The sequence below is a fragment of the Carcharhinus amblyrhynchos genome, chromosome 5, assembly GCF_965287045.1.
Source record: "Carcharhinus amblyrhynchos chromosome 5, sCarAmb.v2.hapA, whole genome shotgun sequence".
Taxonomy (NCBI): Eukaryota; Metazoa; Chordata; class Chondrichthyes; order Carcharhiniformes; family Carcharhinidae; genus Carcharhinus; species Carcharhinus amblyrhynchos.
In genome coordinates this window covers 84193813-84220931 of record NC_137328.1, presented here as the reverse complement: position 1 = coordinate 84220931, position 27119 = coordinate 84193813, and the positions used below count along the sequence as shown (strand labels likewise).

The following is a 27119-nucleotide window of genomic DNA, read 5'->3' as shown; positions in this document are numbered from 1 at the left end:
TCCCCCTCACCAGATATTCAGCGGGCACTAGTGTGACGACATACCAATGGTGTTTACTACAAGTCTACATCAGTGTGAAACTGGCACCTTCATCTCTGATGGAGATTTTAGAGGTGGCACTTAAGTAGCCAGTACCCTCTGCAATGTGCACTGCTCAGGGAGCACTGGAGAGAACTCAGGGGGCACATATAAATTCAACTTGGGGCTGGGATGGGAATCCCAGTAACAATTTCGGGGAGAGGTGTTGAGAGGGTAATTTGTAGGTCTTACCTTCTCTTTATGTTGGGGCGCCTTTTGCTCTAAAAGAGTTGTGAAAGCTGGTATGTAAGCAGTGCTTCCTGTGTCCTCCTTTCTGGGTTCCTGTCCAGATCTGAGGGAGTGCCCTTCTTTAGTGGCAGCTAGCAAGAGAATGGGAGAGACATAGCACTACCACTCTCACACTCCACAGGATGAGATACCAGGTGAATATGATGGTTCCACCAAGCTTGGTGGCATGAACAGACAGGGTGGAAGATCTGTAAGTGAACAAAGTGAAATTTATTGCCTAATAGTCAAAACAGAATGATGCCCTATCTCTACTAGTGTCTATATTAATCCATGCACACTAAGTGCCTACAGTTTCTTGCTCTTCTTGATTCCCCACTACGTCTAGGTATATTCCCAGGATCCACAGCTGAGGTTGCAGTGGCCTGCTGACTTGCAAGCCATTTGGCCTTGGCAGGAGTCTCTTTGGAGGCCAGACCTGCTTACAGACAGCACAGATGTTTGACTCCTTCCCTCCTCGGTGTCAGGGGCTGGAGGTGTGTTGCTCACAGGGAGGGGGGTGCCAAATGAACTCGAGTCACCCAAGGTCCCCCAGGTGGAGGGGCCTGGCTGTACTCCTGCCGATCCTCTATCCTTTAGGTTCTTGGGGGCACCTGAGGTCCTCCATGGAATGGGGGTGGGGGTGGGGGCGGGGGGCAACTGAAGTAAGATCCAGAAGTCCTGTTGTGCTCTGGCACAGATACTCATGGATTCCTACTACTGCCTGCACCATGTGGTCGAAGCCCTGCATCATGGTGCAATCATCTCCTGCAATGGAGTGCACATCCTGTACCAAGGTCTCCACTGCAGATACCAACTTCGTAGTGTTAGCCTCGGTGCGCTGCAATGATGACATTATCTCCTTGGATATAAAGCAATGGGAGTCCTCCAGTTGTCCTTGCAGTTTGCAGTGCGGTTATCATCCCAAATACTCACAACACTGCCTTTGCAGCTGCAATAGCTGCGGGACAACCGGGCAAGAGGCACATCATCAGCAAAGGGTTGAGCAGAGTCCTGGGCTCTGGCAACACTCCAAGTGTTGGTTCCCTGGGACGTCCCTGCTTCCACCTGCTGTGGCTGTTCAGCTATGAGGTGCTCGATAGTGAGCGACTGAGAAACCTGCCTACTTAGTGATCCCACTGAGGTGACAATATCTGCACTGGTGCAGGGTGTGGATGACACATCTTCCACGGTGGGGTCAGGGAGATCTGCCTCTGGGCTGTTCGAGTCTGGTGGGTCCAGAAGTTGTGAGGATGGTCTGGCTTGTTCTGGTGGTTGACCTGCAAGAGAAGGCACATTGAGTCAGTGCATTACAGAAGATACAGAGGGAATATTGATTTCTCACCTAAGACTTGAGGAATGATAGCATATGTTGAAGATTTTCACATTTCTCTGCTGCCCCAGTGCACCTGCAGCGCAGGCACGCACCTCCTCCTCCCTGACCAGGTCGAGTGTTTGATCTTCAAAAAAAACGAGGATTCTCAGCTCAGGCATGACTCCATCTGCCCGCTTGCACCTGTTGTGCTCCTGCTTGACTTGCAATGACACAGAGATGAAGAGTGTAGTTGGGAGTGTGGACATTTAGGATGGTGATGAGGTGTGGCAGACATGGGGCTTGGGTGGGAGCTGGGGAGTATGATGAGCAAAACAGCTACTGGGGGAACATGCTGATTGTGGGAGAAAGGGGGAGAACTGGGTGTCTGGTGTTGGCAAAGGTCAAGGTCGCTGAGTGAGATAAAGGGTTTGGGTGTGCAAGGGGTAGGTGAGGGGATCCAGTGAGAGACTGGGGTGGTTCACTTACCCTGGCATCTTCTTCCAACATTACTGCTTCATCCTCTTCTACACTGTGCTTGCACTGACAAGGGCTGCCACTGCATCCCAGGCAGGAATGCTGGAAAGCATTCTCCTGGAGTAGGGGCAGAATGTGTCATGTTCCTGCTTCACTCCATCCAGCATCCTTGTAAGGGCTACCTCCGAAAAGGATGGTGCTGCCTTCTTAAATAAATACAAAATACTGCGGATGCTAGAATCTGAAACAAAAACAGAAAAATGCTGGAAAATCTCAGCAGGTCTGACAGCATCTCTGGAGAAAGAATTGGAGGATGAGACCCTTCGTCAGAGGGTCATCTATACTCGAAATGTTGGCTCTACTGTCTCTCCAGATGCTGTCAAACCTGCTGAGATTTTCCAGAATTTTTCTGTTTTTGAGTTGGTACTGCCTCCTTGCCTGCCATCTCCTGCAGTTGTCATGGGAATGCTGGGGAGCTGTTTATATACAGCTCCCAGTTCTTGCAGTGGTTAAAGCATTGTGGGCAGGGCGAATCAGCGAAACACTCCTTTTTTCATGCTATGACCAACACTCTGCCATTTTTTGGTAAGATTCAATTTAAAATGTGTGGTTTTCTTCTCATTTAATATTTAGAAGATTTCTTTTACAGTAAAAGTAAACATTAAAAGGGAGAAATGCAGAACAGTTACTAAGATACTAGATTTAGATAAAGTTAATTTCAATCAGATAAGACAGGATATTTAAAGAAGAATTTAATATGGTACAGAACCAATCTAAAACTTAACAAGTATAAACACGGAGTAAGAGGAATGAAGTGAATAAATTGTAGACATTGATTCAACTTAGAGGTACAATGTAAATATCACAAGGCATGGATTCAAGGTGTTCAGGTTCAGAACTGAATAGACCAGGTTATAAATCTAATAGAAGGATAGGGAAACTGGTGAAGGAGGAGGGGTAGTCTTAATTATCTGATTATCTTTATCATCTGATTAAAGGTAAATTACTTCAATAATAAGGAAGTATATATTAAGATGTATACAGTTAATTAAAATACCCCATAAGGGACAAGAGTTCTGTCAACCAGGAGAAAAGAATTGCCAAGGGTGATAAAACACGCAAGGGACATTACAAAACTAAACAAACAAGTGTACAAAATGCGAAAGAATCATAAATCCTGGCGACAGGGAGAGATACAGAAGTGACAAAACACATGGTAAGTGCTATAAAAAGGGAACATTGTTAGAAATTTACAAAGAAAATCAAAATCAACACAAAAAATTTAAGTTTTATTATGAAGAAGAATGGTTGTATGGATGTGCGTACCTTGAAAACCAATAATGGTGATATTGTTAAAGATAATAGAGAAATGTCAGACAAATTGAATACATACTATGCATCAGTGTTTACAGCAGAGGTAGACAAAAGCATATCAGATATCCCAAGGAAACAATATTGAATCAAAGATGGGACTCATCAATATTAACATGAGCAAAATAACAATGATAAAGAAAATAATAGCACTTGTTATGAATGTGAGACTTCAGAAGACGGTTACTTTTAAAATGGTCTCTTTCAATTTACAGAAAACAGAATATCTGGGGATGGGGATAGGGAGGAAGGGCAAGAGGAAGAGGGTGGGGGGTGGCGGTGACCATACTAATTCACTCTGGATATAGTCCCATGTGATCTATAACCAGAACCCATAGGAAATCATTGAAATAGATTCATAGAATTGCTACAGTGTGGGAGAGTAGCAAGTTTTCAGCCTTGACATAAAACAGGAGCAGTTGGTTTTCCTTGACCAAGGTGCGTAGACTGCAAGACTCAGAGAGGAATACAGAAATGACCACCATTGTGAAAGGCAAAGGAAGAGACCATTTTTTTATGTGTCCCACCAAGCAGGGTTCTGGTGGAATCTTTTTCTGTATTTGAAGAGCAGGGATTTGTGGAGATGTAAGGAACAAAGAGTCATGGCATTGGCCTTGCTGCTTGAAGCAGGATCAGTGATACTGAGAAGACTGAGTGGAACAGCATTCAAAGGAAGCTGGAAGACTTGCCTGTCTTGGCAGGGAACAGAGAGCCTGCTGAAAAGTTGGGAAGAACTTAAAATTGAAGCTTCATGTCCATACATCTGCTGGGAAAGTGGCATAAAATATTTCAGTTGCATTGATTAATTAATGGGGAAGCATTTTTTCTGTAGTTTGGGGTATTGCACAACCGGTGTTATTACTTGTTATATAATGTTTAGTCTATGTCGATTTTGGCTTGTTTGTTGTAGTAACAGTCTTAAAGTGTGATCACTTGTTGTGTGATTCTTTCAGTTAGTTGCTAGGAACTTATGGTCCAATTCTCCCATCCGAATGTGCTCGTTTTTTGACCCGTCGGGATGGGAGAATCATGTGTCAGCCATTTCACGGGATTTGCATGTGAAATCCCAGAGCCAGAGAACAGGTGCAGTGGGGACTGTGCTGGAAACCAGTGGGAAGAGGTAAGTCATTTGAATCTGTTTCTCATCTATTTTAAATGTCATTATCGGGCCCGGCATGGAATTTCTCTGGGCTTGATAGCATCTCCCATCCCGCTAGGAGTATTTCAAACTGCAGGCTGACAGACCAGGGCCACTGCATATGCGCAGAGGTCTGGAACTATCAGACTCTGGCATGAATAGCTCCCCCTTCCCGCCGAGCTTTTAATGAGACTCCCGGTTGTGACCTCTGCAGTGCGCAGAGTGCGGGAGATTTGAACCTGAACTCCCACTGAAAAAGAAAACATGATTTACACCAATTTTCTTGCCAATTCACTACTTAGCATTTTTTTTGGGAGAATCAGGCCCTCTGTTTCTCCCTCCACAGATGCTGCCAAACTTACTGAGTTTTCAAACACTTTTTGTTTTTATTTCCGATCTCCACCATCCGCAGTATTTGGCTTTTATTTTACAGCTTTCAAATCCTGCTTCATTTATCCAGGGAAAGGAGGAATAAGTCTTTCTCCTGGTGTAAAGAAGTCCAATCATCTCCCTGATGCATTGGTGTATTGTTCAGGAAATGTGCATCATTTTATACTTTTTACTCTAAATATACTTAGCGTGCTGTTAATTCTTTCATCTGCATTTTGTATGCATTCATAATAGATGATTGGCTAATTTTGTGTGCTCAGCTAAGAAAATACTGTCAGTGTGACTTGAATCAATGTGAACCACATTGTAACTAGAATTCATAACATGAATGGGAATGAGTGGAACGGTACCACAGTGATTGGCATTGCTACCTCACAGCACCAGGGCCCTGGGTTCAACTCCAGTCTTGGGTCACATACTCACATACTGCATGTACTCTCCACATCTGCGTGAGTTTCCTTTGGGTGCTTCAATTTTCTCCCACACTCCAAAGACGTGGAGATTAGATGGATTGGTCATGCTAAATTGTCCCTTAATGCTGGGGGGATTACCAGACCAAATGCATGGGGCTACAAGGATAGGGATAGGTGGGATTATTGTTGGTGCAGGCTTGATGGGCTGAATGGTCTCCTTCTGCACCATAGAGATTCTATGAAAAGAGAATGCAAAATATATTATTGTGTTGTTGGATTGGAGTATTTTCAATAAATCCTGAAGACTGCTAACTGCAAACACTCCAAAGTTAGTGAAACATATTTACAGTTATAAGATCACTCCGTTATACATGCTTCTTCCATGCTGTTTTCTCCTAGACTTTCAGATCAAGTGAGTATATGTCACTTCCTTGTTTGACATCACTGCTGGAATTTTACTGGTATGCCCACCCCAGAATCAGGGCCAGTGAGCCTTGCAGAACAGCATTCTCCATTGGCCTCAGGTGGGATCTCAGGTGAGCGAGGAGGTAAAATTCTGGCACATATTATTGCTTTTAACTTTTTGTAAGTCTTAGGTTAGTTTACTCTATTACGTTACACCTCCCCTCAAACATCTATTCAGACCTCTCCGTTCTCTGCTGATGTTGGAAACCCAATACTTCTGTCTCAGTTATTCTGGACGGTGACTGTGTAAGATGCTCTTTCAGAGAGTTGATGCACACTCGATGGGCTGAATGGCCTCTTTCTGCCCTGTAGGGGTTCTATGGTTTTGCTCTTTTAGGCAAATTTTGATTTTCTTTCTCCATGTTCTCTCTTATCACTCATGCCTCCATTTCTTTGAGGTTCTCACCTTCTCTTATACAAGTAAGTGTTGTGGTGCCTTCACTAATCCATTTTGTCTCATTCTCTTGTTTGTCAGGAGTGGGTCTCCTTCTTGGGACATTGTCTGGCTCTGCTTCATAAGTTAAAAGGCAAAAAGCATTTTATTGGTGAACTCAGATGCTTAGTCATTTTAAATGAACATTTTTAATGAATAATTCTTTTTTGAAATGATGAGTTTACTGTTTTGAAATAGATTTTTTAAAAAATTCATGTTTAATGTGTGAAACATTATCTTACTGATATTTGATCATTGGTCCCATGAATGATAAAGAAATTGAAATGTGGCTCCATGGGAGTAAAGGTTGGACAAGCTAAAGATCACTTGAAGAAGTGATATGGATGCATTGACAAATCAGAGAATGACAAATACATCAAAATACAGGAAGAGACTCTGGCTACAGAGGATAAGAAAAACAGACTTGGAAGGGTTTGTTTGACTGATCTGAAGATGATGTAAGAAGGGACAAGAGGAAAGAATCAATGAGCTGTTTATTGTACTAGAGCAAGTGAGAAGCAAAAAACCTTCTGAACTGGAACACCAGATTACTGTTGTTTGTTGAGTATAACTTCTGTTGCTGAATAATTTGTCCCGATACCAGTGCATTAAGTACCTCCTTGTCTGGAATTTGTTGCCTGTTCACTGGACCTTTTATAACTGTGAAATGCTGTTGCTGTCACCAGTTACACCTCGAGATAAGTATCTCTGTAGTCTTCTGTTCCTTTTAAAAAAATACCATTTAGTGCATACTTCCTCTGCTTACTTTTGCTTCTCAAGGGCAATTAAGGATGGACAATGAATGCTGTCCTAGCCAACAAAGCCCAAATCCCTTGGATGAATAAGAAGGGTATCAGAAAATTTGTCCACATAAAATTTAAGTATTGAGATCTTTCTGCTCAGTCTACTGATTTAACTCTTTCAGAAATCACTTAAAGGCAGTTTCACAACTAACAATAGTCCCTGATATTGTGTTGTCCACAAATGTTGACACTGTGAACAGGATGTCCATGGAGGTTATCTAGTTTTGTGTCAAAACCTTAAGAAGTTTACCACAATGGTCATTTAATGTATCTATGTAGGGTTTCCATAAAAGATACAATGGAACATTAGGAAATTCTATGCTGAAATTATTGGTGTGTCCTTCTATACCTTAGTCCAGACTTCTTTTTAAGTATAACTGTGCATATTTGGCCCAATTAAAGCACATAATCCAGACTGCCACTTCAATGCAGTATTGCAAGAGTGTTGATATTGGAGGTGTTACCTTTCAGATGTGATGTTAATCTAAAGTTCCACCTTTCTTTGCGGTCGACATAAAGTATCTCACAGCACTCTATGAAGAAAGGCAGCAGAGTTCTTCTACTGTCCCTGGACAATATTTATCCCTCACTCAACACCACCAAGATATATTCTGTATTGATTCTGTAATGACTATTTTCGGACACTACACAAGCTCCCAAATCCCTGGAGCTGCAAACAGGAAGCATTTGTGTGCACTGCCCACCCTATCTGGTAAGGGCAAGCTTGAGGTCATCTTTACTCATATCTGAAGCCAAGAGGCCATCTTTACTCAAACCAAAAGCCAACAGGTCATCTTTATTCACACCAGAAGCCTAGAGGCTACATTTATGTACATCTGAAGTAGCCATTAATTCCAGAGGCAGATAAGGATTCTAACACTTGCTTCAGATCCCAGTTACAACACTGATTCATCCTGAGTCACCAGGGCAGGTTGTCCTGGGAAAAACCAAAAACTAAATTACTCAAAAAGCCCACACTTATAGAATACTACCCTCATCAAGCTTCTGGTCCTGAGATTCCTAATCTCCACTCACCACCGCCAGCCCCCACCCGCTCCTCTGCACCTTGCCAATCTCACCAACAGCCTGACCTCTAGGCCCTTACTCCTGAAAGCACCCTCTTAATACTCAATGTAGCCCCAGATCCTTAATTCTGATCACCTAACACATGGCCCCCAGTGTGACTCTCAGATCCCAAACACTTGTCACAGAATTTTTAGGAATTTTAACCACTGTCAAAGTTGCGGTAGTGCACAAATTTACTGCCATGTTTCCTCCATCGTGACAGTTATTACACTTCAAAAATACTTAATTGAGAGCAAAGTGCTTTGCAATATTCTGTGTTCATGAAAGGCATTATGCAGAAGTTAGTTCTTTAATAACTTATGCTTTTTTTTTCAACAACTTTCCATTTGCCTTCTGAAAGTTTATAGAGCTCATATATGCCTCAGCAAAGGATGGCTTTCTGAATTATACGTGTGATTCCAATGTAATAAGTTATTTAAAGAAAAAAGACCAGAAGCACAAGTGTATGCAAATATATTTGGCAGCAGGACATTTTTGACAGGCAAGTACGAATATTTCATTTGAAAAACCATCATCATGCTTTTTTTGATGGTAGTTATGTAACATGAACATTATAATGCTTAACTCAGCTTTGCTTGTCAATTCTGAAACATTTGCATGACCCAGTCATGGAAGAGAATGTTTGCGCAACATTAAAATGGTCCAAATGCGTATTTTTGCACTAAATATTTACAAACTGACCATATGGCCTTACATTTTGCTAACATTTATAATATATTACTTAAATGGAACAGTGTCTAATTGGCCAGAAAACACAATTAGCAATAACACAGACTTGAGGATTGGCAGCAGTTTAGAACTCAGCAACGGAGGAGGAAGGGATTGATTAACAAGAGGAGAATAGATTAAGGTATAGGTATTTGAAGAAAAAAATATTGGTGAAGACAAATGTCTTCCTCAGACTTTCTTAGAGTCAGAAACAATGGCTGCAACTTTCCTGCTGCATTGAGCTTATGCAGAATGTGTTAGAATGGAGCAGGACTGAAAAATTGCGGATGAGTGATTTAGTGTGTTCTGGAACAATTGCTATGGATTGCAGGAAAGCTAATATAAGCTCCACTATTTAAAAAGGAAAGCAGAGAGAAAACAGGGAATTAAAGGCCATCAGCCTGTTGTCAGTAGTGGGGAAAATCCATTACAAAAGATTTTATAAAAGAACACTTTGAAAACAGTGGCAGGATTGGGTAAAGTCAGCACGGGTTTATGAAAGGAAACTCATACTTGACAAATCTACTGGCATTCTTCTAGGATGTGACTAGAATGGTTGATAAGGAGGAACCATTGAATATAGTTTATTTAGACTTGCAGAAAGTTCCATATAAGAGATTAGCATGTAAAATTAAAGCGAATGGGATTGAGGGTAGAGTACTGAGATGAAGAGAAAACTGATTGTCAGATAGGAAAAAAAAATATGAATAAACAAATCTTTTTCCAAGTGGCTGGCAGTGACTAGTGAGGTATTGCAGGACCAGTGCTGGACCCTAGATATTGATAACATATATTAATTATTTAGATGAGAGAAGTAAATGTAATATCTTCAAATTTGTAGATGACACAAAGTTGGGTGGAAGTTTGAGCTGTATGGAAGATGCAGAAGTGCTGCAGTGCATTTCAGATAAGTTGAATGAAGGGGCAAATGCATGACAGATGCAGTTTGACGTGGATAAAGGTGAGATTATCCACTTGGGTAGTACAAACAGGAAGGTAGCTTATTATCTGAAAGGCTATAGATTGAGACAGAGGAATGTGCAACAAGATCTGGATGGTCTTGTACACCAGTCGCTGAAAGTAAGCATGCAGGTGCAACCAGTGGTGAAGAAGGTAAGTGGCATTTTGGTTTTCATAGCAAGAGGATTCAAGTACAGGAGCAGCATAAGAACATAAGAAATAGGAGCAGGAGTAGGCCATCTAGCCCTTCGAGCCTGCCCCGCCATTCAATAAGATCATGGCTGATCGGAAGTGGATCAGCTCCACTTTCCTGCTCTCTCCCCATAACCCCTAATTCCCTTGTCTGTCAAAAACCTATCTACCTGTGACTTAAATATATTTAGCGAGGTAGCCTCCACCACTTCAATGGGCAGAGAATTCCAGAGATTCACCACCCTTTGAGTGAAGAAGTTCCTCCTCAACTCCGATCTAAACTGCCCCTCCCTTATCTTGAGGCTGTGCTGCAGTTCACCAAGGCCTTGTAGAACTGCAGCGATATCTTGCTGCAGTTCTACAAGGCCTTGGTGAGACCACATCTGGAATATTGTGTGCAGTTTTGGTCACCTTAACTGAGGAAGGATGTTCTTGCTTTGGTGGGATTGCAGCAAAAGTTTATTAGATTGATTCCAGGGATGGCGGGACTGATGACTAACTCTATAACTAGAGATTGAGTCAGTTAGAATTATATATGCTGGAGTTAAGAAGAATGAGGGAGGATCTCATAGAAACCTATAAAATTCTAACTGGGTAGATGTAGGAAGTATGGTGACAGTGGTGGGGGAGTCCAGGACCAGGGGTCACAGTCTGAGGATATCTGGCAAACCATTTAGTATTGAGGTAAGGAGAAAATTCTTTATGCAGATGGTGGTGAGCCTGTGGAATTCACTATCACAGAAAGCAGTTGAGGCCAAAACACTGTTTATTTTCAAGAAGATGTTAGATATTGGGGATAAAGGGATCAAAAGATATGGGGTAAAATGGGAACAGTTTACAAAGTTGGATGATTAGCCATGATCATAATGAACATTGGAGTAGGTTTGAAGGGTTAAATGGCCTACAGCTGCTCCTATTTTCTATGTTTCTAAGTAAGAACAGCTATTGCAATTTAAGAGTTTTGAATAATTACAGATTTAGTTGTCAAAATGAATGGATACACTTTCAAGTGACAATGTACTTGTGACATCTGCATAATTTGTCCCCATTGCAGGTATAATGGAAATTCTTTTTGGCACATTTATAAAGTAAGAAAATCCACCTCGAACATTCATTCCTCAAAAAATATTTCTTCAATATACAGTTAATCCTTTTCTTGTGGGGAAACCACATTATGTACCAATGGCATACACAATCAATGATAAATACAATACTGAAAGAAAGGAATTATACACCAACATGGTTTGTGTGACATTAGAAGGTGCTTAGTAATGTTCTCCTTGACTTTTCTTAGTCTGTTGCACTGTGTCATCTTTTGCAGATTTCTGGTGCTTAGGACTGACTGCAGTAGTTATTGACCTTGGAATTAACCACTCTACAGTCAGGCTACCAACTTGTTCAGAATGTAGGCAATTGGGAGAAGATTTTACTTCTGTATGATAACAAGATTAGGCAAAAACTGTTCCGTGATAAGATGCCTGAAAAACACTTTTTACAAATTCAGTAACGAGGTTGCAGGTTGCCGATGCTCTTTCTGCTCAGATTTTTCTACAGCATCCTTGTAAGCAGGACAAGTTCAGGAAAAATATTTTCTTTACGAGAAAGATTCTCTAAGTTCCAGGCTGATTCCTGTGAGATGGTTGATCAGAAGAGCTTGATTCATCAGATGACTCCCAGGTCCAAAGCTGCAATAATTGTAGCTTATGCAACACTTTTAATGTAACCAAAGAAAGTGGGTGAAACTCATGCAGAATTCATAGAAATGTTAACTTTGCAATAATGAATTAAATTTCTAATTCAGAATTTTATTGAGAAAAGATGAGAAGAAAACATGTACATTGTTGATACTACATCATTTTATTGCAGTAGTTTATCATTGGAATAGGAAATGTAGTGATTGTTTACAAGAAAACATACATTAGAAATGGTCAATATGTAATGCTGCAATATCTTTTTGAATGGCGGGAAATTGCCATTGGATAGTTTGTAAATGTTTCTCACCTCTGCTTTATACTATTTATAAAGATTCAGGCATTAGGCATATTTTGCAAAGCTTTAATATCATGAGAACATAATTTTAAAAGTTTTAACATATATTTTATACAATAATAAGCAGTGTGCATTTTCAAATTGGATTCAATATTATACAATATTTACAAATTTCATTATAAAAATCAAAATAAATGAGTGAAGAAAAGGAAATGGTACTCTGCCAGCCAACTTTTTTCTAATCTTCAGAAAGCAGGTACATAATAATTCTGGTTGAGGGGTTTGGCTATCCTGAGTTGTTTTTCTTCTTAAAATTCATCCATCCTTGACTGGATTCTTGAGTCAATTCGTGGAATTGCACCTGTTTAAACAAAAATGTTGAGAAATCAAGTGATCAGATGGTTCTTTGCTAGCAGAGAGAAAAGCATAGGAATGAACTAGATTGGTACATGGGTTTCTTGAAAGTTGTTTTAGAAGAGCAGGTGGGCTTGAAAACAATAGGGTAAAAGAAATGTTGTAAAGAAAAATAGCAGCACTGTAGAAACTTCCACCAACAGTGCTGTCTTTGAATAACATTAAATCTGTATGTGTCCTTGAGAATTCAGAATAGAGAAAATGAACAGTTCGGCTCAAAAACGTGTCACCATACTCTAAAGCTGATATGACCAGCTAATGATTATTTGCTCTGCTGGTAATTTTTATAGGATTCTGAATCACAGAGCTGGACTTTCCTCAGTGATTTCACCTTTATGCAAATTCTGTAATGAACTAATAGCTCATTTCAGTCCAAATTCCAGTATGTACCTTGCACATTATAAAACCAAGCTTTATTGAACTATCAAGCCTATAAAAAATCCAAGATCAAAACTGAAATGTAATTTTCCTCCTCAATGTACCAAGGGGAACTCCCAATTCTCAAGGCAGTAGGTAAAAAATGGGAGCAGAGATCCATGGCCTGTGAATATTATTAAAGTCTCTCCTAGTCACCCAACTTAACTTTGAAGGAAATGCTGCTGAAACCCTGAGAAAACAGCATAAATGGAATTTGTGTTTACAGCTGATAGATGAGAGAACCCACATAGAAATTTGCCCCTTTGGTCTCAGGTCTCCAACACCACAAGACCAACCTGGGATTTCTGAGCTTTGACAAAGGGTCATCTGAACGCGAAATGTCAACTCTTCTCTCTCCTTGCAGATGCTGCCAGACCTGCTGAAATTTTCCAGCATTCACTCTTTTGGTTTCTGGGATTTCTGAGCTGTACCTGAAACCATGTAGCTGGGCCTAAATAGAGCTATGTATCAAGAAAATCGGCTTGTGCCTGGACATCATATGCTGAGGGCAGCCAGAAGATTTCCCCCAAATCTAGGATATTAGGCCACAGGGCATTAACTGTTAATTTAGAATCATAGAATCCCTACAGTGCAGAAGAAGCCCATTGACACTGCACTGACTCTCCAAAAGAGCATCTTACCCAAGCCCTATGCCTTTAACCCCTTGTATTTACCTCATTTATTTCCCTAACCTGCACATCTTGAGACAATAATTTAGCATGGCCAATCCACCTAACCTGCACATATTTGGACTGTGGGAGGAAACTGGAGCACCTGGAGGAATCCCATGCAGACACAGGAAGAATGTGCAAACTCCACACAGCCACCCGAGGCCAGAATTGAACACAGGTCCCTGGCATTGTGAAGCCGCAGTGTTAACCACTGTGCCACCACCTGGGAGCAATTAGTCAAATCATGCCAATTCTATAGTCTTGGTTCATCTGGTCCAAGCTTGCTGGATGCTTAAGGAGGGACCTGAAAGGCAGTTCAGCTCATAGACCAACTTAATTGTCTTGCTGATAATTTTGCTTTTTTTAATACAAAGATTTGATCTTTTTAACAGTTATCATCATACCTAGTGAAAGGTTTTGATAACTCATTGTTCTAACTCATTCATATGTGGCTAATTAGTGTCTAGAAAAACATACATGTACTGATAATGTGGTGGCTGTGTACGGGAAAGCAGTTCTACAACTTGATAACATTTATTCTTTATTTTGTCAGTATGAAGTTTTATACTCTTAATTCTCCACTTACAAATGCTGAACAGAAATGGAATTATGCAGTTCATGACAACTAAAAGCTCATCTGCTGCTGAAACCCTCGTCCATAGAGTTTTTACCTTTTAGCTGGCCTTCCACATTCTACTCTATGTTTTGGCAGGATGTTTTGGCTGCACTGTCCCAAGACCGGGAATTCCCACCTGAAGTCAACAACCTTTAAATGGCCCTTCAAATTTTCCGTCCCAGCCATAACGATTCCCATGGTGGGTGAATTTACCCTTACATAAGCTTGAGGTCCTTCAAAACTTGGTTCTCTGTGCTTTGGCTTTCATCAGGTATTGTTCACTCATCACCCCTATGCTTGCTGACCTACACTGGCTCTCAGTTAAGCAATGCCTCACTTCTAAAATAATCATTCTTGTTTTCAAATCCCTCCATGCATTCACCCATCTATATTTCTGTCATCTCCTTCAGCCCCACAACCCATAAAGATACTCAAGCGTTCATGAATTTAATTGCTCCACCTTTGGCAGTTGTGTCTTCAGCAGCTAAGGACCTAAACTTTGGAAGTACCTCCCTATACTGCTTCTCTTCTCCATCTGTGCCTTCCTTTTGGGCTCTCCTTAAAATCTTTTTGACTAAGTTTTCAATCATCTGAACTAATATTTCCTTACATGGCTCGGTGCCAAATTTTGCTTTATAATTCTCCTATGAAATGCCTTGGGATGGTTTATTGGGTTAAAAGCATGGTAAAAATGCATGTTGTTGTTCCTTTAAAATATTTCCAAAATTCTAACTGTTTGGGGAAAATGTTTTTCACCAGAAATGTGATTTAAAAAAAATGTATATTTAGGAATAGCTTTGTAGTTTACATCATAGTTCAAAGTTTGAATGCTCGGGCGCCTACCACTAGGTTAATTACCTTGGCTCTGTCAGTTCTCAGTTGGTCTACATAGAAAGGCTGTGCTCTGTCAGGGTGTGAGGAAGACTTTAGAAGGAGCAGACTGGCCTGTTGAAATCACAATTTGAAAAGAGCAAATGGTGATCTGTCTTTGACAATAGCCATCAAAGAATCTGTGGTTTATGTAAGACTAAATAGAAAGTAGCAAAGGGATGCATATCAAGGTTTCTTGAAAGCTGAACTGGTAAGCATATTGCCTAATATAAAATTGAACAAGACAGATGGGAAATAGGTTTGAATCTTAATTGGTGCTGAAGTTGATTGCACATGGTGCACGACAAGTAGTCTTTGTAGTGAAGTGAGGATATTGAGTGACAATAGTGTCAGGTTTGTCTGTGATAGCCCACACAAATGATTAGATGCCCCCCACTCACTGCTTAGGTTCAACATGTTTATTGCCCACTGAGACAAAGTACCAGAGGGATGAATGTGCTTCTTTACATGCACTATAATACGAAATGCCAGTTTCAACTGAGGAGGGATTAAATGTGAAGACAAGATGGACTTTTACATAATGGTTTATATGGTTTCCTATGGCAATTTTGCATCATTGAATTACTAGTGTCCAATAGAAAAATGGAATTCTGGTTCAATAGAAAAAATGTGAAGTTATGCACTGGAAATTGGGAATCCCATTGCATATTGAATCAATTTCATTTTAATTATTCATCTGGTTCATAGTGACAGTTTTACAAATATTGCTAAAGAAGCATGAGTAACGATGTAATCAATAAGGCACATACAATTTACATGCATTAATATTTGCATATTTCAATATTAGATATAATGACTCATCCAGCGACTCTAAAACAGGAAATATTTAATCCTGTGAAGGTTCATGCTATTGAAATAATCTATGGACTGAGTTAACAAAGAAAATACATTTTATATAATAATCTCAAGCTTGAAATGTAGCCTTCTCTATTACAAGTTTAGCACAAAACAATTCTTAAGAATAACACAAAAGTGTGCAAATTTCACGAACACTCTAAATGGAATAATATTCTAATTGCACTTTCCCAAGCGTGATAGAAAGTGTAATGCCTATAAAATGGTTATTTCTGTTCATTTATCTTCAAACTACTTTTATTATTCCCAATTCCTTTGAGTGTACATGATGTGTCATTAGTGTCTTTTTAAGGCTTTTAAAATGAGCTCAACAGTTATTGCTGAATATTCCTTTTTGTGATAATGACATTTTTTATTCTGATCCTTATGAAGTGAATATATGAATACAAAAGTAAAATTCAGTTACATTCATCACCCATGTTTTGTGTCATGGGTATTGCATTTTGGGCCTATTAATGCTTCCTGGGGTTAGCGTTAAGTCAGAATTAAAATATTAACTTGTCGGAGGCTCTACCTGTAACATTCCACCTTTTACGATAAGCAGTATAAGATGCTGACAAAATACTGCTCTGACTGGTAACAGAGATGCAGATGGAATGAGAATGAACGTAAAAAAGATCATATTGAATGATTTTGAATTTTATCACTCTGATCAAGAATGGAAAATATCCAGGTTAGTCAGATTTTTTGATTTAATGCATCAGCCTGAAGAGCTACAGCTAAACTGACTCTGGATGGCACATAGAAGGCAGGTTTTAGATTCAAAAACTTAAATCAGAATAATGTGCTTGCTGAGAACCACGCCTCTACCAAGTGTGAGATCAGACAATGGGTGATAAGTTTATAATCGATCATACAAAAATAAACCTTTTGAGTCACATTGTAGATTTGTTCCAAAGGAGTTTATTTTTGTGTTTTATCCATGGGATAGTGTAGGAAATATTATTCACCATTCTGGTATGTATCCACAGCTGTTAGAAATAGTTTGAAAAGTGTTATGAGGTGCAAAATAGTGCTTGCAGGGTTCACAGGCTGGGAAATCATTCAGTCTTAAATTAATCATAGGAGAGTCAGATAACATGGACCAACTTTCCCAGCCAGTTCCCATCGAGCGTAACACCCCATGTTGGGAATGCTCCATCCCAGGATCAATCCTATTAATTTATGCTACATTGCTTCTACTTTGAAAGTTGGCAAACTGATGTCCAACCTCTAACAGCTGTATCAATCTATAGAAAGATAGAACTGAAAATTGAAACTCCATTTTAGCACAGTAAGTACACTGGCATCATTAAAGTCATTAGTGATGAATTTCATCAGTCCTGCTTCTTTCAGTTTTTTTACAGTGGAAAAGCTTATGCAACTGAAGTGGTTGCCTCTGTATTTGGAATTTAATGAATTATATTTTGTTTGTTACTGGAAACAGATATAAAAGGCACTTACCACTTGCACATCTGAGTGAACTCTGGACAGAAAGTCTAAAATTTCGTTATTATCAATAAGTAATGGATTGCGAAGTTTCTTTGTGAATTTGTGGATACCTGTGAAAATTGTAATGAAAAAAATCAGACATTTTAGTTTTCTCATTTGGCACAACTCAATTCACTTTTAACTGTAATTAGTAGATGGAGCACCTGTATAAATAAGCATGGACGTCTACATAATAAAGCCACCTTATATGGCTTCCTATGGCAATTTTGCATGACTGAATTGTGCCAAACCTTCTCATGTTAGGGTCCAATAGCATTTTTATGCTTAACATTTACACTTAAAATATTTTAAATATTGAAATAGTGGCACCTGACAACAGGATAATGTACATTATGCTAACTGATTTGTATTTATTCTTCTTGCCACTTAAACCCACCAACACTGGAAAAACAGGGTGACAGACCTGACATAGCTTGTTACTGCTGTAATCAACACCTAGGCAACCAACAAAATGTAATTTATATGATTATCAGTTATTAGGCTCCTTTTCTGAAAGAATGTTGCAATATGAAATTAGTATTATTTATCTTTTGTTAACATAAATATTTTAAAAAGTAGTTATTGCTATTTACTACTCTTCCCTTTTCTAGGTATCTTTCTGTCACACATAACAGCAGATAATGCGCTCAATCCCTCGATAGCTGATGTGGGATCTGAGGGCTGCAATGCTCCTGGGACATTTATTGTGTCCCAACTCAGGCAGCCAGCAGAGGCAGCATAGGGAGATTGCAAACAAGTTGACAGCAAGGTTCATTTACATTAGTGGGGCTGCCCCTTCATCAAGTCAGTTGAGTTGTACTCCTGTCATCCAATGTCCATTTGGTATGGGAGCTTTGTGGGAAGTTCAAATAAAAAGTCCCTTGCTGGCATCCCTTCATCTCTCATGCTAGTAAGAGGAGCTGGTAATACTGTGATAATGTCACTGGGCTAGTAATCTAGACAGGCCCAGGCTAATGCTCGGAGGTGGGGGCAGGGTGGTATACAAGTTCAAACGGCAGCAGCTGGAATTTAAATTCAATTAATTTTTAAAAATCTGGAATTGAAAGTTTATCCTAGTAACAATCCTGAAACTCAATTATTATAAAAGTCCAACTGGTGTACCAATGCCTATGGAGAGGCAATCTGAATGAGGAGGGAATCTGTTGTCCTTACGTAGTCTGGCCTATATATGTGACTTCAAATTCACAGTAATGTAGTCTTAAACTCCCTCTGAAATCATCTAGCAAGTCACTCAATTGTACCAAACTACAAAAAGGTTTGAAAGGAATAAATGTGGCATTAACCTAGGCACCGGAAAGAACAGTGGCACACACATACTCATCTCTGCAGACCTTTACTATCATCTTAAGGCTTGAACTGTCCTCCAGCCTAGCCAAGGAACAGCTTGACATAATCATACTCATGGAATCATACCTCACAACCTACACCCCAGACATCACTATTGCCAGCACGTATGTCCTGGCTCACTGGCAGGACTGACCAAGGTGGCACAATTACATACAAGAAGTTGCTTTGGGAGTTCTCAACATTGACTTTGAACTCCATGAAGTTCCATGACCTCAGGTCAAACAGGAGTAAGGAAACTTTCTGATTATTACCCACCATGCTCCCTCAGCTGACGAATTGGTAATACTCCATGATGAAGACAACTTGGATAAAGCAGGGAAGGTGGCAAATTTAATGGTACCTTAAGTAACTTAAATGTCCATTGCCAACAGTGGCTTGGTAGCATCACCACGGGCCAAGTTGGTAGAGTCCCGAAGTACATATCTCCATGTTATCTCTTTCATAATAAGGTCAAGAATGGGGATGTTGGCTGACAATTGCTCAATGTTCAGCACCATTACCAATTTCCCAAGTATTGAAGTGGCCCACGCCCATGGTACAGCAAGACATCAGTTAAGTGGCAGGTAATATTTGTGCCACATAAGTGTCAGGCAATGACTATCTTCAATAATAGAGAATCAAAACATCTGCCCTTGATGTTCAATGGGATTGCCATTGCTGAATCTCCCACTATCAACATCTTGGAGTAAACCATTGACCAGTAACTGAATTGAAACAGCCATAAACCCCACAGCGGCAAGCAATTCTGTGGAGAGCAATTTACCTCTTGACTCTCCAATGCCTGTCAAGCATCCACAAGGCACAAGTCAAACTAAAATGGGGAGAGCTGTCCCACAGACGAGTCAACAACCATGACTCATACCTTACAGCTGATATCCCAGACTCCTCCAATGGTATTCAAAAGCAAAATATCATAGTTGCTGGAAATCTGACATAAAATAGAAAATGCAGAAAATATTCAGCAGTTTAGGCAGCATATTAGAGAGAAACAGAATTAACAGTTCAGGCTTATGAATCTTTCAGGCTGATAACCTTTTTCAGAGGCTTAGAATTCTATAGTAACTCATTTTCTGACTCCCCAAATCCTGTCTGCCATCCATAAGTCAGAAGTGTGATGGAATACTCTCTGCTTGCTTGGATGAGTGCAGCTCCAACAACATTCAAAAACTTAACACCATCCAGGACAAAATAGCTTACTTGATTGGCACCACTTCCACTTGATTTGTGTCTTGTAGATGGCGGATGGACTTTGGGGAATCAGGAGCTGAATTACTTGCTGCAGAACTCCCAGCCTCTGGCCTTTTCTTTTAGCCACAATATTTATAAAGTGGTTTAGTTCAGTTTCTGGTCAATAGTAGCCTTCAGGATGTTGATGGGGATTCAGCAATGGTAACGCTGCTGAATATCAAAGGGAGATGGTTGGGTTCTCTCTTGTTTGAGTTGGTCATTTCCTGGCATTTGTGAGCACAAATGTTACTTGCTACTTGTCAGGCCAAGTCTAAATGTTTTCCAGGTTTTACTGTGTATGGACACGGATTACTTCAGTATCTGATCAGTCAGCATAAATTGTGCTGAACATTGCGCAATCATCAGCAAATATCCCCACTTCTGACCTTCTGATGGAGGGAACATGATTGATGAAACTGTAGAGAGGGAAGTGTGAAAAATACAGTTCATGAAAGCTCCAGCCTTTGTGTATCACGCTTCTGGAAAAGGCATTGCAGTGGGTAAATGTGCTATGCTGATCTAGTTGAGCTCCCTAACCATATGATTGGAAAACAATCCTTCTATGTTCGGATCGCTATTCAGTGATTCCTGCTGCAATGTGAATGCGTATGATGTCAGGTGTGTTTATTCCACATGACTCCCTGCCACTAAATGTCTCATAATCTTTCAAATTTCACACAGGCTCACATATGAAGAAAGATTATGAAGCCACCAGACGCATTTGGCATTGTACTGTCCAGATCCATAAGCACTATTCCAAGCATGTACCACTTATCGTTTAATGATTATTATTGTATAAACACCATTTAAATTGCCATTTCTTCCACAAATATCATGCAACAACCATGTACACAATGAAAACGATGTTTCACTTTTGTTCAACCTTTAACATTTTAATAGTTAAATTTACTACATTGAATCACCTCTGAGAAAAAGCAGCCACTTTTGTGGATTAATCACTTAAAAATGATTATATATTTTTCAAAATTTTTGTGCAAAGTTGAAATGTCAGTTCTCCAAAGAGCAGTTTTGGGCTTTAGTAGGCCATCTGAAGATCAAACTAGCCGAAAAAGACAATGCTCTATAGAGGCCCGTTCTATATAGACAGTCCAATGTGGCTTGTAATTGAAAACTATCAACTATAAAAGCTATGCAATGAATCTATTTTAACTGTAGGGCACAAAAGCACTCCCAGACAGACTTCTCCTCATCCCCCTTTGTATGTCCCAGACTAACCCAGATAATAGCTGTAATATCTCACCTACATTTGGCGATGTTTTAGAAAATTGGAACAGCAAAGTTTTATTAAATTTGATATCAATCTAAACCTACGATAGTGCAAAGTAAAGCAGATTTTACAACTGAATTTAAGAGGTCTTCTTTTGGGGCCCTGATAATGGTAAGAAGCCTTTATGTTTTATACTAGTCTGGTTTATTTCAAATTAATTCAACAACTCCAAAATATTATTTTCTATTAAACATAAAGGCCTGAATATTTTTGTGAAGACTGATGGGTTCAGCTTTAGCCAAAATGGGGCTGGAGCTTGGAATCCTAAAGTCCCACCCCCAATTCTGATACCCACCATTTTCACTGGGGAGTTTTGTTGGGGATGGGGAGCAAGCCAGCCGTACAGTTCAGCAAGTAGCTGCATATTTAAAAGTGCAGCTGCCTTCAAACAGAAGTAATCTTGGTTAGATTTGTGGGCTCTAGACATTAGTAGAAAAGGTCTGAACCTGCCAGAATTCTTTAGAAAGCACCCCTTCTAAGAGATAAGGTATCTTTTTGGAGCAGAAAAGTGCCCATGTGGAAAGATAAGGTACCCTTTTGCGAGATATCAGGTACTCCTTTGGAATTGTTAAGAATAGACATAAATATACATAAATATGGACTTGTTAAGTGTAGACAAAAAAAGTGGATAAACTCTGTAGAACTGTCAAGCTTCATTTGTTATTTATATCTCTCACTCTTTGTATTTTGAAAATAAGCCAGCCAGGCTCCTGTTTAAAATAAAAACTGCTTGCAATTTCATTAGATGTTTGTGACATAAGACTGAGTGTTATCACTATAATATTTTTTATGTTTGACCAGTTACATAGCTATCATTATCAGTGGGGGACCTGTAAGTTCACAGTTTGAATGACAGTTCAAAAAGTATGTTATTAGATGAACTGTCTTTGATGTGGGGCCATTAATACATATACTTGTTTTACAAGTGATTAAGTACTTGATGTGATTTAAATGAGTTGAATGGGCTTTTATCAATGCAAGCATTTTTACAAAATATAATGATATCTATAATAGATGTTTAGAACTTTATTCTATTTCATCTCACCATGGCTCCTGAGATCTATCCACAGTGAAGACTGGGTCAGTTGAAATGAAGAGTACAGAAGAAAAGGGCAGTGGGTAAGGGTGATAGATTGGCATTGAATAATAGCATCCCTGCAATGCAGAAGCAGGCCATTCAGCCCATTGTGCCTGCACCAACAACAATTCCATCTAGGCTCTATCCTGTAAAAGCAAATGTTTACTCTGATGGTCCCTTTGACACCAAGGGGTGATTTAGAATGGACAATCAACCTAACCTGCACATCACGTGAATGAAACCAGAGCACCCAGAGGAAACCTACACTGATGAGGGGGAACGTGCAAACTCTATACAGTCACCCAAGACCAGAATCGAACCTGGTACACTGGTGCTGTGAGGCAGCAATGCTAATGATTGTGCCACTGTGTCACTCCTGTGCGTTGGCATAGGGACTCTAAAGGGCTGAGTAGATATCATAGGTTGATATGACTTAGCACTAAGTTGACATGAAACGATATGAGGAGACGGGTGGGGATGAGTGGTTCTGAGCAGTGAGGGTTTTGGTTTTACTCTTTTTTTTGCACCTGGTGGATGCTGTTCTCATGTGAGATGATGGCATCCGTGAGAACACCATCCACCAGATATACAATACATACTCTTGCAACTCGGCCAACATTGTCTACCTAATACACTGCAGGAAAGGATGTCCCGAGGCATGGTACACTGGGGAGAACGTGCAGACGCTGTGACAATGGATGAATGAACACAGCTCAACAATCAACAGGCAAAGTGTTCCCAGTTGGGGAATGCTTCAGCAGTCATGGGCATTCAGCCTCCGATCTTCGGGTAAGTGTTCTCCAAGGCAGCCTTCACGACACAACAACGCAGAATCGCTGAGCAGAAACTGATAGCCAAGTTCCTACACACATAAGGACAGCCTCAACTGGGATCTTGGGTTCATGTCACACTATCTGTAACCGCCATGATTTTCCTGGGCTTGCAAAATCTCACTAACTGTCCTGGCAGGAGACAATACACATCTCTTTAACCTGTGCTTAACCCTCTCTCCACTCACATTGTCTGTACCTTTAAGACTTGATTACTTGTAAATTGAGTTTGTGTCTATATATACCCTGTTTGTGAACACAACTCCCACTCACCTGATGAAGGGGAAGTGCTCCAAAAGCTTGTGGCTTGTACTACCAAATAAACCTTTGGACTTTAACCTGGTGTTGTGAGGCTTCATCCAGAGCACTAAGATAGGCCTTTTAATCAACTTGTCTGGCACCCAAAAGCACTTATGGCCACCTCCAACTCTTCCTGCTTGTGACGGGCCCAATTGTGGCTAGTACTCATATTCCAGAATGAAAATCTGGCAGTTCAGGGCAGTTACTTCCAAGTTGGGTTTATGGAGTTGGGAATTCTCCTGATTCTGCACTTCCAACTTAGGAGCAAAATATCTGAGCTAAAACTTGAATAAATATGGCCCAAGAACTTCACACTATTATGGTTTGAAACATGGGGTGGGGTTCTTACCATGGGTTTCTAAACCTTGCTGTTAGGTTTAATGCAAGGTGATAAGCTTGTCTTGTGTGGGAAAAGTCACACAGCTCTGATTTCCCTCAAACTGGCTAATCAATTGCTAGTGTGCAGGATGGTGGTTGAAGAGGAGGGCCTCAAGCTCAGAAGAAATACCAAGATGCCTTTGGTCGTGAGTGAAGGAGAGGATGCCTGAAGATGGAGGCACTCTCTCTCCCTCGAAAATGTAACTTGTTACACGTGCAGCAGGGTCACCATTGTAAAGAGTGGGTCCCTCCATAGGGTGATCTGTGGCTGCAGCAAAAGCCAGGCAGGCAGGGAGAGAGGGAAGGTTCAAAACCTGTCTGAAGTGCTGTCACCTGGTTTGCCATGTGGAGGTTGACTTCACGTAACAACTTTTACCAGCAACCCAGTTCCACCTCCAGCAAAATAGATGGGGTTTGGATGGCACAGGGAAATTGGGATGGTGGCCCTGGCCCATGTGCCTCCATGTCCACCCTCAATGTTCTAATGGTCTGAGTGCATGGTTGCTATTTGAGCCTGCTCAGTCCTGACACTATAACAGGCTCAACAACTTGTTAATCATTCATTGGGTGGATATTTCACAGCACTGAAGAAAAATAATTTAAAATGACTAAGACTACAGTCTTGTCATGATCCATGGAAACATACCCCTAACTCACTCTTGCTGTCTAGAATTTTTCATGGAGGTGATGGCTTTGCCCATTGGCTGAAAAGTAAATTCCCAGTAGATGAAGATAGGCGACAGATACAATGTCCCCGGCCTTGTTGTCTGATTTTATGCCCCCACTCCTTCACTCCCTACATATCTGCCCATTTTGGGGAGGAGTGGGCATGGGATATAAACACCAGACTTCTATCATTTCACCCACCACAGGAATTGGAGTGGGTGAAAAGCAGACAAATGGGGAAGTCTATTGACATCGGGTGGGATTTTCTGGTCTCAGGTCGCTCAAGATTCCTTCCATCTTTGCTGTGACCGTATGATGGGAGGCAGCCATGAAGGAATGTAAACCTCCAAGAAGTGGCAAAATTTCAACATTGCAAGACAGTTTTTGTGATCCCAAGCAAAAACAACTAGTGAGAAAATGAGATAAAAGTTGGATACATCCAAAATGTTTAGCAGTTGTGTATAGACAGTAGCGTTTAGAGTATAAGAGCTGGCGTCTAATGCTTCAGTTGTACAGAACGTTGGTTAGACCGCATTTGGAGTACTGCGTCCTGTTCTGGTCACCTTATTACCGGAAGGACGTGGAGGCCCTGGAAAGAGTGCAGAGGAGATTTACCAGGATGCTGCGTGGTATGGAAGGACTGGGTTATGAGGAAAGATTGGGTAAACTGGGGCTGTTCATCTTAGAAAGACAGAGATTAAGGGGAGATCTGATAGAGGTGTATAAAATAATGAAGGGTATATATATAGAGTCAACAGTGGCAGGCTTTTTCCTAGATTGGAGACAAATATCACGAAGGGTCACAAGCTAAGGGTAAGGGGGGAGAAGTATAATTTGGATACTAGAGGGAGGTTTTTCACACAGAGGGTCGCGGGGGCATGGAATGCATTACCAAGTAAGGTGGTGGAGGCAGGTACGCTGGACTTGTTTAAGGTTTACTTAGATAGGCACATGAATGAAACAGGGATGGAGAGTTATAGGAGACAGTTTAAAAAAGGGTCAGAGCCTCAGGACAATACTGGAAATGTAATGCTACATGTTAATGTCTTGTCTCTTTTAATCCGCAGGTGTGTCGGTCCACCTTGTTGTCTAATGAGGGGCATGCACTCAGGGGTCATGCGTGGGCTGCTCTTGGGTGTTTCGAGACTGGCCTAGTACTTCGCGTCGATGTGTGTGCTTAAAACTGGACCAGCAGATGGGCACCACAACAGCTCAGTGACTATCACTGCTAGCTGTGCAGACACATGGATTTGGGCCAGTGGCTGGGAGTTTGCGCATTCTCCCTGTGGTTGCGTGGGTTTCCTCTGGGTGCTCCGGTTTCCTCCCACACCCCAAAGATGTGCTCTTAGGCTGATTGGTGTAACAAATTGTCCCTAACTATTCTCCCCTGAATCTGGTTGCAATAGGGGTACCATACGCATACACACAGGTCAAGGTAGGTGTAGGAAAATGCTTTGTTAAGATGGCGGCGTGGGCTCGTTGGGCCGAAGGGCCTGTTTCCCGTGCTGGGTTGTTCTTTGTTCTTTGTTTAGAGCAATGGAAGCTTGGCCTTTGAAAATATTCCAGGCTGAGTTATAGACACAATTTTGATTGACAAAGGAGTCAAGGCTTATGAAAGTGGAAAGTGGAGTTAAAGCCAAAATCAGATCTGCCATAAGCTTATTGAATGGTGGAGCAAACTGGAGGGACTCAAAAGTCTACTCCTGCTTTTATTTCTTATGTTCATATGAATGACAAGCACAGGATACATTCAGGAAATGAAAATGAGTAGAAATGATTGTCACAAAGGGAAGTATTAGCTAGGTGCACTTAGATTTGATATTTTACACATCTATTTATTTACATAGTTACCCGATACTGAGCAAAAGATCTTTTAAAAGAAGTATTGTTTCCTTGTGATAGTTTTAACAGTTCCTGGGAAAGGAATTTCTGCATTGCTTCTGCATAATTCAATTCATTTACTGATCAAAGCTTGTTTAGTCCTGTTTCTTTCACACATATCCAGCTTCATCTACCCCGTTATATACAACTCTAATTTCCTACAGTAATTGTAACCAAGGCGAACACATGATAAGACAAGCCACACTTCAAATTAATCTGCTGTTAAAACATAGGGCAATTTAAATTTTCACATTACTTCAGGGGCCATACAGCTTGGTGCATTGAAGATGCTAAATATAACTACAGGCAAAATATATAAAGCAAATGATTAAGACTTATAGTAACAGTCATAAAATTTGATGAACTCAGAGAAAAAAAAATCACGCCCTACTAATTTTTCAATGTACCAGGGTGGGTGCAGAATAATGTATGAATAATTAAACAGCCTGCAGGGTTAAGTTTTACAATTTTCTCTTGTTTCGAGTAATTTTTTCTTTGTAATGTTCTCGTAAAGCATAAGTGCAGAGAGTTATGCTGTGACTATTCAGTGATCCCTTCCTGAAAATGTAGTACATGACAGAATCAGGATCAGCCTTTGATATAAAGCTCTCCATGGCTTGCTGACATTAAGTGCATAGGTTTGCACTTGGATAAATTACCAGACAACACAGAACACCTATCCCAAAATTTGACACACTTATTTAAAACAGTTTAGTAGATTGGAAGCAA

General features: G+C 40.5%; 1 protein-coding gene across 1 annotated transcript in view; it reads right to left on the bottom strand.

Moving 5' to 3' along the window:
• Positions 1–11950: 11950 nt before the first annotated feature.
• Positions 11951–27119, bottom strand: part of mctp1a (multiple C2 domains, transmembrane 1a) — a 505516-nt gene continuing 490347 nt past the window's right edge. Inside the window, exons 18-19 of the mRNA XM_080189110.1 lie at positions 17348–17445; positions 11951–12401 (exon numbers count right to left, since the gene is read on the bottom strand). Of these exons, the coding sequence (XP_080045236.1) occupies positions 12327–12401; positions 17348–17445 (173 nt within the window). The 3' untranslated portion in view covers positions 11951–12326. The remainder of the gene's footprint in view (positions 12402–17347; positions 17446–27119) is intronic.